General features: G+C 30.8%; 1 protein-coding gene across 2 annotated transcripts in view; it reads right to left on the bottom strand.

Annotated features, from left to right (window-relative positions):
* Positions 1-15,639, bottom strand: part of LOC108911835 (cytochrome P450 CYP12A2-like) — a 28,151-nt gene extending 12,512 nt beyond the window's left edge. Inside the window, exons 1-4 of one of the 2 annotated variants that reach the window (XM_018716876.1) lie at positions 15,284-15,639; positions 8,205-8,295; positions 3,142-3,254; positions 1,222-1,454 (exon numbers count right to left, since the gene is read on the bottom strand). In XM_018716876.1, the coding sequence (XP_018572392.1) occupies positions 1,222-1,454; positions 3,142-3,254; positions 8,205-8,295; positions 15,284-15,570 (724 nt within the window). In that variant the 5' untranslated portion in view covers positions 15,571-15,639. The remainder of the gene's footprint in view (positions 1-1,221; positions 1,455-3,141; positions 3,255-8,204; positions 8,296-15,283) is intronic. The other variant, XM_023455186.1, reaches the window with a different exon arrangement.
* Between the last annotated feature and the right edge of the window lie 2,100 nt (positions 15,640-17,739).

The raw sequence follows: 17,739 nt of genomic DNA, 5'->3' as shown, positions 1-17,739 counted from the left end.
TTTCGAATTAAACGATTTCACCAAAGAATGTTAAATCGGTACTGATTTTTAGTCTTCAATATTTCAGGTAATCTACTCCTTTCAAGTAAACATTTCTTTGGATCTTTTTTTTTTAGGAATTTATCGGCAAACTCGAAGACAAAAAGTCGACCTTAATTTGCTACATACTATTTGGATTTTGTGCGGTTGAACTTGGTTCTAAATTTTGCAGTTTAATCAGGATCCTGACAATATCTGATGAATAATTCCGCAAATATTACATAACACCAGTTGCAACTTAAGTTATCTGAAATGCTTTCTGCCGAATAAATTTTTTTCTAAGGCATTTGATCCGTAAACAGCAAATTATTGCATTCAAGAACTTAAGGTGCATTTTTCTAAAAAAAATTGTTATGTAAGACATCGAAATTTTTACACCGTTGTTTAGATAATAATTATCACTGTCATCAATTTCGAACGAAAAAAATATGCGTTGTCATTTAAGAAAAAATGATGTCATCGCTGCCGTAAGTGGATTATGGAAAAAAAAAAATTTTCACATAACAAGGTGCCCTGGATCAAATAAAAATCGACGGGGCTCACCGTTTTTCGAAAAAAAAAATTGTTTAACGAAAATATGAATTTTATGCAGAACTTTTTTACCACGCTGTATTAGATATAAACGCAAGAAATATAGGTATTAGGTATAAAAATTCTTCTCAACGGTCAAAATCTAGCACATTGAAAATTGACAATTTTTAGTGGGGAACCAGAATATTTCACTTTTTTCGTATTTTCTGGGCAACCGCAACAGATATTATTTTTTTGTCAAAACCGCAATGAATTTAACACAAAGTAACACTAAAGTCTTTTTATATTCTCGAAAAGGAGAGGGTTAATTTCACATTCGTTTTTTTCGTAGTTTGCAGGAAGCCTTGAAAGATATAAAATTTAGCCTAATTTAGAGTATTGAAGGGCGTTTAATTTTTTGCAAAGCGAAGACCAAAATAAAGTAGTAATATATAACACAGAGAATACAAGTAGTTCAATCTCACACTTTAAAACATTTTGCTGTCGTGACAGTTGAAAAATAAAGTTGCTCTAGATTTGAAAAGGATTTGGAACTCAATTTTTTACTTCTAATGTCAAAAATCACCTGTGAATTTATAGATATACATATTTCAAAACACAGTGCATGGGACCAAGTTTTAAAAAAATAATAATACTGAAATATTTCATTACCTAAATGTTTGTTAAGTGTTAAAAATCCAATTGATTCCAATGCCCACTTATATAACTCATTTTGAAAGTCCTCTGGCATTTCGCTCTTTTCATTTTGTGTCGAGAAAAAACGAATATTTTTAATGAGTTCATTTGTGACTTTGTCCATGCTTCCTATATACTGTTGTGCTGTTTTAGGCTGCATTAAAACAGGATTGACTAGGGATCTAACCTTAAACCAGTCTACTCCTTGACTAGAAATAAAGATGTCAACAATCTTGTAATGTATCAAAATGAGATACCTAAGTTAAATATTTGTTAGGCACAAGTTTATAGTAGCTAACACATGTTGAATAATATTGAACAGAGTGTTTACAAACTTGAAAGCAAAACACAGATTCTAATGTGCGACTGGCTTAACAATATGAACTTGTTACAGGGTGGGGTAAGAAGTAAGTAACAAGAATATAAATAGTAGGCTTGGGACCTTTTTTGACAATTCTATAAACAAACTGCAATTGTTTGGCAATTGTAAAGTGACGTTTTAAGTTAATCGGTACCCTTAATCATTAATTGCGAAAAAATCTATTGGAAACCGAGATTAATTATTGTTTTTTTCTGGTTAACGTGATTATCGTTGTTTGCTTGTTTTGGATATTAAGTTACGAGTTAGTTTAAAGTTTGAAAGTGAATCCTCCAAGGAATTTAACGGAATATGAGGCAGTTCGAGCATTAACATTAAACGATGAGGGATATTCTCAGCGTTATGTTACTAATTTATTGGGAGTAAACCATTCGTCGAGTCGAGTGATTAGACGTTTTAATGAAACGGAAACTTATTGTCGGAGGCCAGGACAAGAGCGAAAAAGATGTACCAGTGGAAGAGATTAATGTTTTCTGAGGCAATCTGCTTTAAGAACCAGGTCAATCACTAGTTCGGCGTTAAGAAATGACTTCGAAGCTATCCGAAAAGTTTTGATTTCTTCTCGAACAGCCAGAAGGCTTAAAGAAACTGGCAAGTAAAAAACCAGCAATTGCAGCACTGCTTACCAGACAGAATAGAGTTGCCAAGTTGCGCTTTGCCAGAGATCATCGTAATTGGTCTGTAAACAATTGGAAACGAGTTTTATTCACGGATCAAACTAGGGTGAGTTTAAAATTTCCTGATGGTCGCGAAGAGTCTGGCGGAGACCAGGAGAAAGATTTGCGCAATGCAATATCTCTCCAGGAATTTGTTATAACTCTCGCACAAAGTTAGTCCCTATTCGACCCAGATCTATGAATGCAAATTTCTATCTGGAGAACATTGTAGTTGAACATGTAATGCCCTTTGGTCCTTTTTTATGAGGCAATTTTTTATTTATACAGGGCAATGCTCGACCCCACGTTGCTAGAGAAGTACTGAATTACATCAATGACGTTCATATACCGTTTATTGAGCGGCCATCAAAAAGTGCGGACATGAATCCGATAGAACATCTCTGGGACATGCTTAAAAGAAACGTATACCTGCACCTGCGAACCTGAGAGAACTCGAAAATGCAGTTCTTACAGAATGGGAAAACATGCCACAGGATGTCATTCAAAATTTGATTAGAAGCACGCCTAGACGTATAAATGCAGAATTAGAAGTAGACGAGACAACACAAGCTATTAATATTCCAATAGTACCATCCATTGCGTTCTGTTACCATTTAATTGTTATTCACTTTTCCAACATAATTTTATTCAAATTAAATTGTAAAATTGGTATTTTTCGTATAATACTGTTAAACTAATTAAATAATGCAATTTGTTGCTTTTCATTTGTTTCTATTAATTTATTTAAAAAAATGTAATTTTTGTGGGGATTTATAATGTTGGTGCGTTAATATTGTTTATTTAGATCATTTCTAATGATCCCAATATTTAGTGATTATAAAGAGAAATTGTTATACTTACATAGTTAAAATTCCTGAAGCATCTTTAAAGACATCTTTTCTTGTTACTGTACGATAATATGTGAATGAGTCTAAGCCTCTTCTGATAGGAAATGCCCCTGCACCTCTAAGATGCTGATAAATAATATATATTTGTGTTACTTACAGTGGCTATTACATAATGGGTATATAAATCAAAACTTAAATAATTTTAAAGACGTAGTTACAAGTTATTCGGCAAACATGTTTCGTCAATCGATGCAATGCTCTAGCAGTTGCTTACCTTTGCTTGGTTTTCTTCATATATAAGGGGAAGAAAGCAAATGGTCAAAATACACAAATGTGAAAGTAATAAAAAATCCACTTAATCCACTTATACAGGGTGTCCCAAAAGTGACGCCCGTCCTTCTGGGATTTGAATAAGGAGACAAAAGGAATTGAAAATCAAGAGTGGAAAATTTTTCGATTGTTTTTCTTGCTTGAGTTATTGAAAAAATTATTCAAAAAACTAAAAAAATTAAAATCCATTTTTTTATCTCAAAGACAAGTAATTTATAACTAATAGTAGGCAAGTATAGTTTCCGATTGTCGGTTGTACCTGGGTGTAAGGAATTATTTTAACCTGAAAAGGATAGAGAAAAACATTTTAATAATAAAACAGTTTTATAAAATGGAGAGGAAAAACCATAATGTGCTTAAATAACAGAAATTGTTTTTACAAAAGCCGTTCAAATAAGTTGCTTTCTACTTCAAGACAAAGATTATCACGATTCAACATTGAAGCATAAACTCTGTGTAACATCTCTTGCTCTATTAACGCGACTGCAGCGTGTATACGGGCTTATACATTTTCTGGATTTCCAACAGGTTCGCTGTAAATATTTTCTTTTAAATAATTCCAAAAGAAGGGCATTCAGATCTGATGATCTAAGAGACCATGGTCCACCTCTTCCGATCTCTGGGAAGTTTTGATTCAGATAATTTCATACTCGTACACCATAATGTGATGGAGCTCCATCATGTTGAAACCAATAATTTGGTCTAACTGCTAACGGGACACCCTGTATATCTTCCACTTTAAGTTATGATATTGGTGCCCCCCAAGGTTCTGTTCTAGGGCCCATACTGTTTACTATTTATATCAATGAATTGCCAAAAATAATTCCTGGTGCATCTGTTTCACAATAAGCTGACGATACCTTGCTCCTCTTTTCAGATAAGTGTGAAATATCAATATCAATATCAAAATAACATAAACGCAGGTATTTCCGATGTATGTAGATGGTTTAGTGAAAATTTTTTATTCTTTAATAGTGCTAAAACAAACTATGGAATGTTTCATACACCTCAAAGTCGGATATCATCTTCCCTAAATATAAAGTTTAATAATATCAATATCGAGAAAAATAGTACTGTTTCGTTTTTTGGGCATCACTTTAGATGAAACTTTGACATTTGGGAGTCACTGTGATAAACTTACCAATATATTAAATTCAAAGCGTTAACAAACAAGAATTTTGAAGGATGTTTTAGAAATACCTCAGTTAATTTCCTTTTATTTTGCACAAGTTCAATAAAGGTTAGCATATGGAATTATTATTTGGGGAAGTTCATGTAGGGCAGATAGCGTATTCATTGTCCAGAAACGTATTATCAGATGTATAGCTGGAGTACCCTAGACCCAGTCATGCCGCCCATTTTTCACTGAATTAGGTATTCTCCCGTCGAAAAGATTGTATATCCTTCAAAATATTGTTATACATATATTTATAAAATTAAATAAAGTTTTATTACCAATGTATCTGTTCATTGTCATTATACTCGTAACACATAATTTTTGTGTCTAATTGAAACCCTCGGCATGACTTTGAAAGCTCACAATGTTTTGGGACTGAGGTTATTTAACCATTTACTTCAACATTTGAAAAACATAAATAATTTTCATCTATTTAGAAAAAATCTTAAAATATATTTATTAAAAATTTGTGCATACTCCGTTCAGGAATTTTTTGACAATAGCTGTTAGCTTATTTTAATTTTAATTTGTTGTAGGTTGTATTTTATTAATATGTTTATATTGTATTTATTATTTTAATTATTTATTGTTTGTATTGTAATTAATGTGGATCGGCCTATATCCTTTTTTTTAACATGCAATTGTATTATGTAGACTTGACTTATCCCATAGCAAACATGTAATGTTCTGGTTGGACAATATCTATCTATCTATCTATCTATCTATCTATCTATCTATCTATCTATCTATCTATCTATCTATCTATCTATCTATCTATCTATCTATCTATCTATCTATCTATCTATCTATCTATCTATCTATCTATCTATCTATCTATCTATCTATCTATCTATCTATCTATCTATCTATCTATCTATCTATCTATCTATCTATCTATCTATCTATCTATCTATCTATCTATCTATCTATCTATCTATCTATCTATCTATCTATCTATCTATCTATCTATCTATCTATCTATCTATCTATCTATCTATCTATCTATCTATCTATCTATCTATCTATCTATCTATCTATCTATCTATCTATCTATCTATCTATCTATCTATCTATCTATCTATCTATCTATCTATCTATCTATCTATCTATCTATCTATCTATCTATCTATCTATCTATCTATCTATCTATCTATCTATCTATCTATCTATCTATCTATCTATCTATCTATCTATCTATCTATCTATCTATCTATCTATCTATCTATCTATCTATCTATCTATCTATCTATCTATCTATCTATCTATCTATCTATCTATCTATCTATCTATCTATCTATCTATCTATCTATCTATCTATCTATCTATCTATCTATCTATCTATCTATCTATCTATCTATCTATCTATCTATCTATCTATCTATCTATCTATCTATCTATCTATCTATCTATCTATCTATCTATCTATCTATCTATCTATCTATCTATCTATCTATCTATCTATCTATCTATCTATCTATCTATCTATCTATCTATCTATCTATCTATCTATCTATCTATCTATCTATCTATCTATCTATCTATCTATCTATCTATCTATCTATCTATCTATCTATCTATCTATCTATCTATCTATCTATCTATCTATCTATCTATCTATCTATCTATCTATCTATCTATCTATCTATCTATCTATCTATCTATCTATCTATCTATCTATCTATCTATCTATCTATCTATCTATCTATCTATCTATCTATCTATCTATCTATCTATCTATCTATCTATCTATCTATCTATCTATCTATCTATCTATCTATCTATCTATCTATCTATCTATCTATCTATCTATCTATCTATCTATCTATCTATCTATCTATCTATCTATCTATCTATCTATCTATCTATCTATCTATCTATCTATCTATCTATCTATCTATCTATCTATCTATCTATCTATCTATCTATCTATCTATCTATCTATCTATCTATCTATCTATCTATCTATCTATCTATCTATCTATCTATCTATCTATCTATCTATCTATCTATCTATCTATCTATCTATCTATCTATCTATCTATCTATCTATCTATCTATCTATCTATCTATCTATCTATCTATCTATCTATCTATCTATCTATCTATCTATCTATCTATCTATCTATCTATCTATCTATCTATCTATCTATCTATCTATCTATCTATCTATCTATCTATCTATCTATCTATCTATCTATCTATCTATCTATCTATCTATCTATCTATCTATCTATCTATCTATCTATCTATCTATCTATCTATCTATCTATCTATCTATCTATCTATCTATCTATCTATCTATCTATCTATCTATCTATCTATCTATCTATCTATCTATCTATCTATCTATCTATCTATCTATCTATCTATCTATCTATCTATCTATCTATCTATCTATCTATCTATCTATCTATCTATCTATCTATCTATCTATCTATCTATCTATCTATCTATCTATCTATCTATCTATCTATCTATCTATCTATCTATCTATCTATCTATCTATCTATCTATCTATCTATCTATCTATCTATCTATCTATCTATCTATCTATCTATCTATCTATCTATCTATCTATCTATCTATCTATCTATCTATCTATCTATCTATCTATCTATCTATCTATCTATCTATCTATCTATCTATCTATCTATCTATCTATCTATCTATCTATCTATCTATCTATCTATCTATCTATCTATCTATCTATCTATCTATCTATCTATCTATCTATCTATCTATCTATCTATCTATCTATCTATCTATCTATCTATCTATCTATCTATCTATCTATCTATCTATCTATCTATCTATCTATCTATCTATCTATCTATCTATCTATCTATCTATCTATCTATCTATCTATCTATCTATCTATCTATCTATCTATCTATCTATCTATCTATCTATCTATCTATCTATCTATCTATCTATCTATCTATCTATCTATCTATCTATCTATCTATCTATCTATCTATCTATCTATCTATCTATCTATCTATCTATCTATCTATCTATCTATCTATCTATCTATCTATCTATCTATCTATCTATCTATCTATCTATCTATCTATCTATCTATCTATCTATCTATCTATCTATCTATCTATCTATCTATCTATCTATCTATCTATCTATCTATCTATCTATCTATCTATCTATCTATCTATCTATCTATCTATCTATCTATCTATCTATCTATCTATCTATCTATCTATCTATCTATCTATCTATCTATCTATCTATCTATCTATCTATCTATCTATCTATCTATCTATCTATCTATCTATCTATCTATCTATCGATGAACAGCAAACCCTTTGATAAAGTTGCATCATGGGAGCTAAAATGTCGATTTTTGCAAGATTAATAAGTTTACACCTGCTTGCAAGTTGTTACAGTTTAAAACTTTAATTCAATTGACTAAAAACCACATGTAAGTTTTTCGATTATTTCAAAACAATTACTTCGGTTCGAATCACACCTCGTTTTCTGGTTCGGCAAAAGGGAGGATTTAATGAACAGAGTTCAAATCTACTTAAGAAGTGAATAGATTACTTTTCACTCACTTTTTCCATATCATGTACGTCAAAAAGAAATACAATAGGCTCCTTTCCGATTCCTGTAAGACTCACTACGTTACCATATCTTCTTTTAAATCTAAAAGTAAAGACAATTTCTGTAATGTAAGTATACGTATGCTTTAATAATGATATCTCTTAAAGGCATTAGTTTCTCTTTCATTGTTTAATCTAATAAGTAGTTAGCATTTACCTCAAGTCTATTAAAACAGGAACCTGTTTGAAAAGCCTGAATTGACTCCTTTTGTGGATCGAGAACGTAACTAATAATTTTTCGGAGTGTGGAATGGGATTAATAGATGTGCAAAATAGAGATATAATTCAATGAAAAGAGTCTGACAATACTTGTTACCACATTTCTGCATTTATTTTTTTTAAATTTCATAATTCGATAGTTGTTTATAAAGTTGTATTTAATCTTTCAACTTGTCCATATCCTGTAGGAATGTATGGGGTAGATCAACGATTTGCAATTCCTTTTCAAAAAACTTATTCAAATCCATAGACTAGACCAAGGGTCGGCAACTGGCGGACCGCGGTCCAGGTCCGGACCGCGAAAGGTAAAATACTGGACCGCCAAAAATTTTTTGAAAGTATAAATTACTTAAATAAATTATTTAAAAAATGTTTTTTTACGTTTAAGTGCCAATCTTATTATTTTTTCTAGTATTTTACAATTGTGTGAGTGTTTTGTGTTCTTAATGGTTAGTAAGTAGATTAAATTTGAGTCCAAATAAAAAAAATAAGAAGTATGAATTTTTTTCTGGACCTCGTTAAAAATTTTCAAAAGTATTCGGACCCCACCTAAAATTACTTGCCGACCCCTGCTATAGATGGTCCAACTTTTAATTTTTTTGTCAATATGTTTTCTTAATATCGGTTTCCAAACTCAGGGGTCTATTTCATTTATTTCGATAGTAGATTTTCATAAACTAGATATTGAAAACATACGTTTTTTAAAACTTTACCAAAATTTCAGTTTAAGATTCATTATTTTAAAAATTCGCAAATATTCGTCATCTCTACTGCTCATAGTCGTTTTATTACAAAAATACAAAAAGTAAATTAGTAAAATCAAATTAAATAAATTGGAGTAGATCACAATCTATTAAGAATTATACTGTTACATACACAAATTGAAATTTTATTTCATTGATGTAATACGTATGCTTACATTATTTATTATTAGATTTACCTCTACTTGAGAGAATTTAAAAATTTTTCTTCATATTAGGAGGCCTTCCCAATAAACACCGAGGCTATGTCACATTTATGATCATGATTATAATAATCCATGTATGTAAATCCTTCCTTGAAACTAGTATATTTAATTATAACTATCGCGTCCTTTCGCAAGGTCCACTACATTTTAATTATAAATCTTAGCTAAAATATTTTTTTCACTTGTGGTATGTGTATATGCGAATCAACATACTACCCATGAATACAACAGCAATATATGAATAGAAATGGTGATGACTTATAGATGAAAACTGCGACACTCGTAAAAAAAGGAGAAGTTATCGTTGAAATCAGTGGTTTCAGAAAGTTTGCATCATACCAATGTAATAAGGTTATTTAAAAAATATATAGTATTCCATTTACGAAAAATATTTTTGCAAATCGAGGTTTTTCAAATATTCTCTACCAGTTTGTAGAAAACCCTATACAAAAAAATGTAATTTACCTGAAGCTGGTTTTACTAATAGATCCTTATTCATTCTGAAAAAAAATTGTTATAGCTAATTGGGCACTGGCTCTGAATTAGATTATTTAATTCTCTGTTAAAATATTGATTTTCAAGAACTTTACGATGTTTTCCAAACACTAACATTTTTGTTTTATTTTCGTCAATAATCCGTTGCCATTAAAGTATTTGCTGATAGCAGCAAGACCAGAATTAATATTTTCAACAACTGTATTAAGGCCATTATAATTAAAATGGTAATAAATTTGAATATTATCAGCGTGAAAATAACAAAATTTTAGATACCAAAACAAATATGAGATAAGTGCGGAAAACATTCCCCAATATACTACTCTGAGAAACTCCTATTTTTAAACAAATATAAAAAATGTTATATAAAAATCTCTCATTAGTGACTTAAGCATGACCATGCCGCACTATGCTGAACTTAAACACTTTAATGTAGGTAATTGATTTTTTTACATTTTTAGTGACAAATGGTGGTAATTGCTAAATTGTCTAAAGTGTCAAATACTTTACTATAATTCAATAAAATATAGCGTACGCAGAGCGTTGTCCTCTTGACTACTTTAGTTCATGGGTCTCCAGGATTGTTCTGTACGTCCAACCCAGCATCCAACTTTTACCAAATTAACTGGCGAAAATCGAACGCAAAGAATTTCCACTTTACAACGGGAACTAATAGGCCAGCAATCTATGTTTACAAAACCAATTCAAGATGCTGAAACAGCCACTGAAGTTAGCTTTGAAATATCTCGAATAATAGCGAAAACTTGTCGGCCTTTTAAAGATGGTGAGTTTGTTAAGCAATGTTTGGATATCGCCGCAAAAAAAATTTGTCCGGAAAATGTAAAGAAGTTTGAAAAAATTCAGTTAAATCGGATGACTGTTCAAAGAAGAATTACCGCATTAGCAGATAATATAGAAGAGCAATTAGCTACGAAATCGAGAAGTTTTGAGTATTTTTCTATAGCGCTCGACGAATCTACAGATATAAGTTCAACTGCTCAACTATTAATATTTTTACGAGGTGTAACGCAAAATTTTGAAGTGAGTGAAGAACTGATTGGTATGAGTTCTTTGACAAGTCAAACCAGGGGAAGTGACATGCTCAAAGCTCTTCTAGAAAAATGTTCTATAATGGATTTGGATTTAACGAAAATATCTGGAATTACAACTGACGGAGCACCTTCAATGGTTGGAAGTACATCTGGGATAGTAACTCTGTTAAAAACATATTTACAAACTAAAAACATAAATACCAAGGAATTAATGCAGTTTCATTGTATTATACATCAAGAGGCCCTCTGTTCAAAATTATTGGGATTTGAAAATGTTATGAAAGTTGTAGTACCTACCGTAAACTTTATAAAATCACGAGGTCTCAATCACCGACAATTCAAACAATTTCTCGAGGATATTGAAAGCGAATATGGTGATCTCCTGTTTTACACTGAAGTAAGGTGGCTAAGTCGTGGGTTGACACTACAGCGATTTCTTAACTTGATTGAAGAAATCCAACTATTTCTGGCGGAAAAGAAAAACGACGTCCCCGAACTCGACAACCCTGATTGGCTGTGTGACTTAGCGTTTCTTGTAGACATCACAAATCACTTGAATGTCTTAAATACGCGACTCCAAGGCAAAGATCAATTGATTTCGCAGCTATACTCTCATGTTTCGTCCTTTCAATGCAAATTGAGTCTTTTCAGGACACAAATCAATTCAGCCAATTACGGCCATTTTCCGAACTACAAAAAAATTATGGAGAAGTTCAATAAAACTGACGTCAATTTCGCTCATGTTGAAAAAATTGATATTTTGATACAAGCTTTTGAAAATCGTTTTGTAGACTTCAAAAAAGTTAAACCGCTATTGGACATTTTCAGCAATCCTTTCAACATTTCACCCGAAAATGCGCCGGAATTAATGCAGCTGGAATTAATAGACATGCAAAATGATGATAATTTAAGAAACAAATTTAATGAAGGTAATTTACTCAACTTCTACCGTTGCGTTGATAAAAACGCTTATAAAGAGTTGCGAATAAATGCATTGAAATGCGCAAGCTTATTTGGATCGACGTATATTTGTGAACAAACGTTTTCAGTGATGAAACTTAACAAAACGAAAAACCGAAACCGTCTGGCAAATGAAAATTTGGAAGCAATTATACGTGTGGCTACAAGTAATGTGGAGCCAAATATAAAAAAACTTGTTAGTTCAATGCAATGTCATGCATCAAAATAATAAAACATGAAATATTACATTGTAATGATTACATAATTATTACAACAAACATTTTTGAAGGTTATTTTATTTTTATCATTGTATTTCATACTATTTAAAAATAAAAAATTTTGTGTTAATAAATATTGTTTGTAGTGGCCCGTCCTTGGCTTATATTTTTCCCGAGTGGCCCCTGTTCCCTATAAGTCTGTGCATCCCTGATCTAGACAGTAACTCACGTCCGTAGGTCCACTAATTTTCGCAAAAGCCCTTTGCTATCTAGCTGTAACGTCGCCAATTTCTTGGGCTATATCCGAAATTCTTTTCGAAGTTTACGCTTGCTCCAGAATCCACTAAAGCTGCAATCTTCCTTCTCAAGAGCATATTATAAGCCAAGGCACATTCGCGTCGTTTCGATCACGTTCATCAGCTGTTTTGTCGCCATTTTGCCAGCGCACGATGCTTTACCCATTTCTGTGCGGTGCATACGTTTTTTTTTTTCATTTCCTTTTATCTTCCCTTAAGGTTTTAAAGCAATTTTTTTCATTGTTCGTGAACTTGTCCCTCTCGTCGCTAACGTCGATCGTGGGTAATTTGTTCACTCTTACGAAAAAGAGATATTTTCATCTCTTATTGCGAAATATAGGTACTATTAAATATTGTTGTAGGTATATTCCGCTGTGACACTATATGAAAACATAAGGTAGAAAGTTAAATTAGATGAATTTTGTCTCCAAAAGTATATATTCGTAATCCTTAGACCAAGGGTCGGCAACTGGCGGACCGCGGTCCAGGTCCGAACCGTAGAAGGTAAAATACTGGACCGCCAAAAATTTTTTGAAAGCATAAATTAGTCAAATAAATTCTTTAAAAAATATTTTTTTACGTTTGAGCGCCAACCTTATCATTTTTTCAAGTATTTTACAATTGTGTGAGTTTTTGAGTTCTTAATGGTTAGTAAGCAGATTAAATTTGAGTCCAAATGAAAATTTGTAAGAAATATTAATTTTTTTTCTGGACCTCGTTAAAAATTTTTAAAAGTATCCGGACCCCACCTAAAATTACTTGCCGACCCCTGGACTAGACCAACCATCAGAGCGAATATGTAAAACTGATAGTTTAAGTATAAAGTAGCATTCATATAAGATTATGGAAATTCAAATGAGAAATTAATCAACAGTATTCAGAACATAATTGTTTTGTATGGCTGAACGTAAAGGGCCAACGCCAAGGTCCAAGGATAAAGTAGTATGTTTTCCTTACCAATTTTATGAACGACGACATATTTGTGATAGTTTCTAAAGAGCCATTTCTATTTTGCATAGTCCTTGCAGTTTATAAGGTCTATGGCAAATACCATAGGCTTTAAAATCAAAATTGACACTTTCGTTTTCACTATAGTTTTTATTATTACCTATACATAATGGAAACCGATTTCTGATCAGTAATACGCGTAAATGGACGTCCTATCATACAGGGTGATAGAAGTTTGACTGTCATAATTTTAACAGATGATAGAATACATTAAAATAAAAAAAAACTTATATGACATGGGTTCTAAACTCAACCATTTCCGAGAAAAAAATTATCAAAATCTCCAACTTGATTCTATTAATTAAGGACTATTCACATAACTGCGTGCATAGAATACCATAAAATACAAAGTTTATAACTTTTTTGAACGTTTTTATGCTTAATTCTAAAAAATAATTAGCGTTGTAATAAATTTAAAATTCGATAAAATTCATATCGAGCAATGTAACAACGGCGCGGCGGATAACACGAGGTACTAAGCTGTCACCCGTCCAGCAATACGCAATTCAGTTGGTATCTGGAATTGGATCGTGTCTGAGTGTTTTTTGCGTACCATTATTTACTTTTCTTGTGGTGTTTTCTAGCTTGTGCGCGAAAATTGGATTCGAAGGTTTCGTGCATGCATCGAAAATGGTGGTGGACATTTTGAGCATATGTTGTAGTTTGTTTTGTACTTGTACATTTAAAAATTACTGAATTTTGCTTTTTGGATGATTTGAATCTTTGGGTACTTTAATTACATGTTTTTCACATTCATAATTTGATTAAAAATTAAGTTCCTCTTTTAAGAGATTCATAATTACTAAAATTCGAGCTAAAATTTAAGCACAATACTATCTTCGTACTAAATAATTGATACATTTTATTTTATTTATTTAAAAACTGGAAAACAATTGTCTTGAAATTTATTAAATGTTTCACAATAATAGTTGTTTACATTTTTTCCATAGGACAAGTCTGCCGCACCCGTGTAAGTTAGGTTAAGCGCTGTTGTCACGTTGTGATGAAACTCCCCAATATTAATACTCCCTGTATTTTTAAAACTGTTAATCTTACGCCCCTGTAATATACAACTTTTTTGTTGATTTATGATTACTCTATTTCATGCTGAAGTAATGGTAGTCAAATTTCTTTCACCCTGTATAATGTCTCCACATTCTTAGTAACTATACGATCGCGTAGGCTAACATTTCCACGAAGTATGATTTACCATTGACTGTAATTTAGTTTCTTCTGTAGTAGTCTCATAAGTCTGTGTTGACAAAAATTTTTGGAAAGTATGTCTACAGTAAGTGCATTGCTAAGATGCCAAGGTAGCAACCAGATCGAGATTAAAACGTTCGGGCTTTAGGTATTTTTCAGTGATTTAAATTATTGCTAATTATTTTGTTGTAGACCTCCTAACGAGACTTTTATTACAACAATATTTCTTTAAATAATCATGTTTTTAATTCAACAAATATTGCTGATTAACAAAAAATCATGTTACTTCTTATACTCGACTCAGATTAAAAAACAAAAAATTTGCAAGTTGTCCATACAAAATTCACTTAAATATACAGGGCGATTGGAAAATTGAACGGTTTCTCACCCAGTATAACGCGAATATCTACTGTAACGCCACAGAATGTCGTAACTGATGAAAACTGAAGAACTTCTCTATAGTCTGATGCAAGTTATTCTAAAAATGGTTAATTTAACACACTAATTCGGAACGGATAAATTGTCTGGATATGACTCTCTAAATTTTGGGTAGTAATACCGCAGAAAATTCGTTTTTAACAATAAAGAACGTGAAAAATAAAATTATACTTACGCCTCATGCAACTCTTTCATAGGCAGGTTATAATACTCTCCTATGAACGGTAAAAATCGAAATATATTTCCAATAAGAGGAAGTGGTTTAGGTCCGGGTATAGACTCGTATGGTAGAGCTTTGTCCCATTCTGGAGGTTTCACATCAATGTTTTCTTCTGCATCTCCTAGATTCTTGTAGTAGTCGTCTTTCTTCGATATATCTATTGTTCCCGAGGTTCTTTTGGAATGGTTAGTACAAATAAAATTAGCATTAAATGTACGCAGTTTTGTAAGTTTTTTAAACATCTTGAAGATTGAAAATGACGGTTAAATTTAAAAAATTAAACTGAAATGCAGAGCAAACCTCGTTTATCTAATACCAAGTGATACGGATTCTTGTTGTGGTGTAGTATCTACAAGGGTCAGAGTAACCTTTTTATCATACATAATATGAAATCAGTAATTTTGTTCAAGAAAATAAATAATAATAATAAATTGTATACGTAATATAGTTAAGAAGTTTTAATGTATCCTTTTAAGAGTTTCATATAAACATAAAACTGGTGAAAGTTTATTTGATAAGCATAAATTAAAAATTTAAAAGTATGAAATATGAGGTAATAGAGTATGATGAAGTAACTTTATTTGTTGACGATATCCTTAGGAAGTCTTCTAGAAAATTTGGCAGGAAGAATAGTGCACCAGCAAATAAAATTAAAAGGACCACGATGAGTTTGTAAATAATTTTAAAAATACCACAAACAAAAAGTTACAGACAGTATGTTTATAAACATACTTTGCTGATTTAATGGAAACATAAAATAAAATAAGAAGTTTTGAACATCCCTTTTAATGCAAGTACTGTTAAAGGCTTTGTATACAATTTATAAATGACATATCAAGTCTCTTAAACTGGAAATGAAAGAATAATCTTTGAAATAAAGTAATTTCTATACAAAAACCAGATAATGAATATATTATATACAGGCTGTTACAAATTCGCTTCTCACTGCCGGGATCTCGAAAACGGTAAAAGATACGAATTACCTAGCTTAAATGGGGGCAAAGTTGCGTAATCGAGAAACCAATACTATACTTCTAAAAAATCAAGACTAACATGATCAGTTTTCGAAATATTTGAAAAAAAAAACGAAAGTTTGGAAATCCAATTTTGTTTCATTTCACCCTAGTTTGAGGTGATATTTCAAAAAGAGGCAGTACCTACAGTATTGGGGGTAATGAAGTCTTGCAAAATATGTAATAAAATTTCCAGGATCGTACTTAAAAAAATGAAGTTGATGATAGTCCTGGAAAGACGAAATGTTACATATAAAAACTAATTATGTCATTCGATAAAGGGCAAAAAGTTGAGGAGAGAAAGTGTTTTTTTGAAAATCACCTCAAACAAGGCTGAAATGAAACAAAAACGGATTTCTAAAATTTCGGTTTTCTTTTCAAATATTTCGAAAACTAATCATGTTAGCCTTGATTTTTTAGAAGCATAATGTTGGTCCCCTGACTACCCAACTTTGCCCCCTTTTAAGGTAGTTCGTATCTCTTACTGTTTTCGAGATGCCTGTAGTGAAAAGCGAATTTGTAACAGCCTGTGTACATCTGACTGTACTTATGTTTGTATATTTATGTATACTAGATAAGAAAACCGACCCTGACTGCTGCTAATGCTAAGGTCAGATTGTTGAAACAAAATTTGTGCGGTCTGTTTTATTCTCCGATAAACTTATCAGCTCCGTATTACTGAATTTTTATTAAATTGTGTCCAGATTATTTGGGATTTTACTAGAATTAATATTTGTAAAAGATCAGTTTAGGTTTTAGCTAGAGCTTAGGGCAAGTAGATTTTTTTCAAATACCTATATTATTCAACAATTTTCAAATTGTTTTTTCAAATAAAGTTATTAAAATAAAGTAAGTAACTTAAATATTTCATTTGTTAACATTATACATTTTCATTCATTTTACCTCCATGATGTATGCCAGTGACCGATAGCTGTTACAATAAAAATCCGCTTTGTTTCAACCTTACCTGAATGCCAATTGCCAATATTTCACTTTATGATTGTTTCTATAATACCTATAGCATTTAACATTGGGACAAGAAACCCTGTTCAATGTACTATCTGGTTTGATGGAAGTATAGCTGGTTGCATAGAACTGATTATTTTCTTGATAATTTTCATTTTCCAATGTAAAAAAATTCTATAATTATATGTAAATAATATTTACGTTTTATGATTATATATGAAAACAAAATACACATACACACACACACAAAAAAAGAAAACAAGAACATACTGAGTACTGAATTCCTAATATCAATATCATAGTTTTGATTTTAGAATCAGAAATATCACACAATCATGTCAGTTTAAATATGTCGTGGTCTTTTGATTTTTAAAAAAGTGCACTGAATTTAAGAGTGTTCAAGATGTTAGGAAAACATATCAAAGAATTTAA

The sequence above is a fragment of the Anoplophora glabripennis genome, unplaced genomic scaffold, assembly GCF_000390285.2.
Source record: "Anoplophora glabripennis isolate ALB-LARVAE unplaced genomic scaffold, Agla_2.0 scaffold544, whole genome shotgun sequence".
NCBI lineage: Eukaryota > Metazoa > Arthropoda > Insecta > Coleoptera > Cerambycidae > Anoplophora > Anoplophora glabripennis.
Note: the sequence above shows the minus strand (reverse complement) of the source record. Positions and strands in the feature narration are given on the sequence as shown.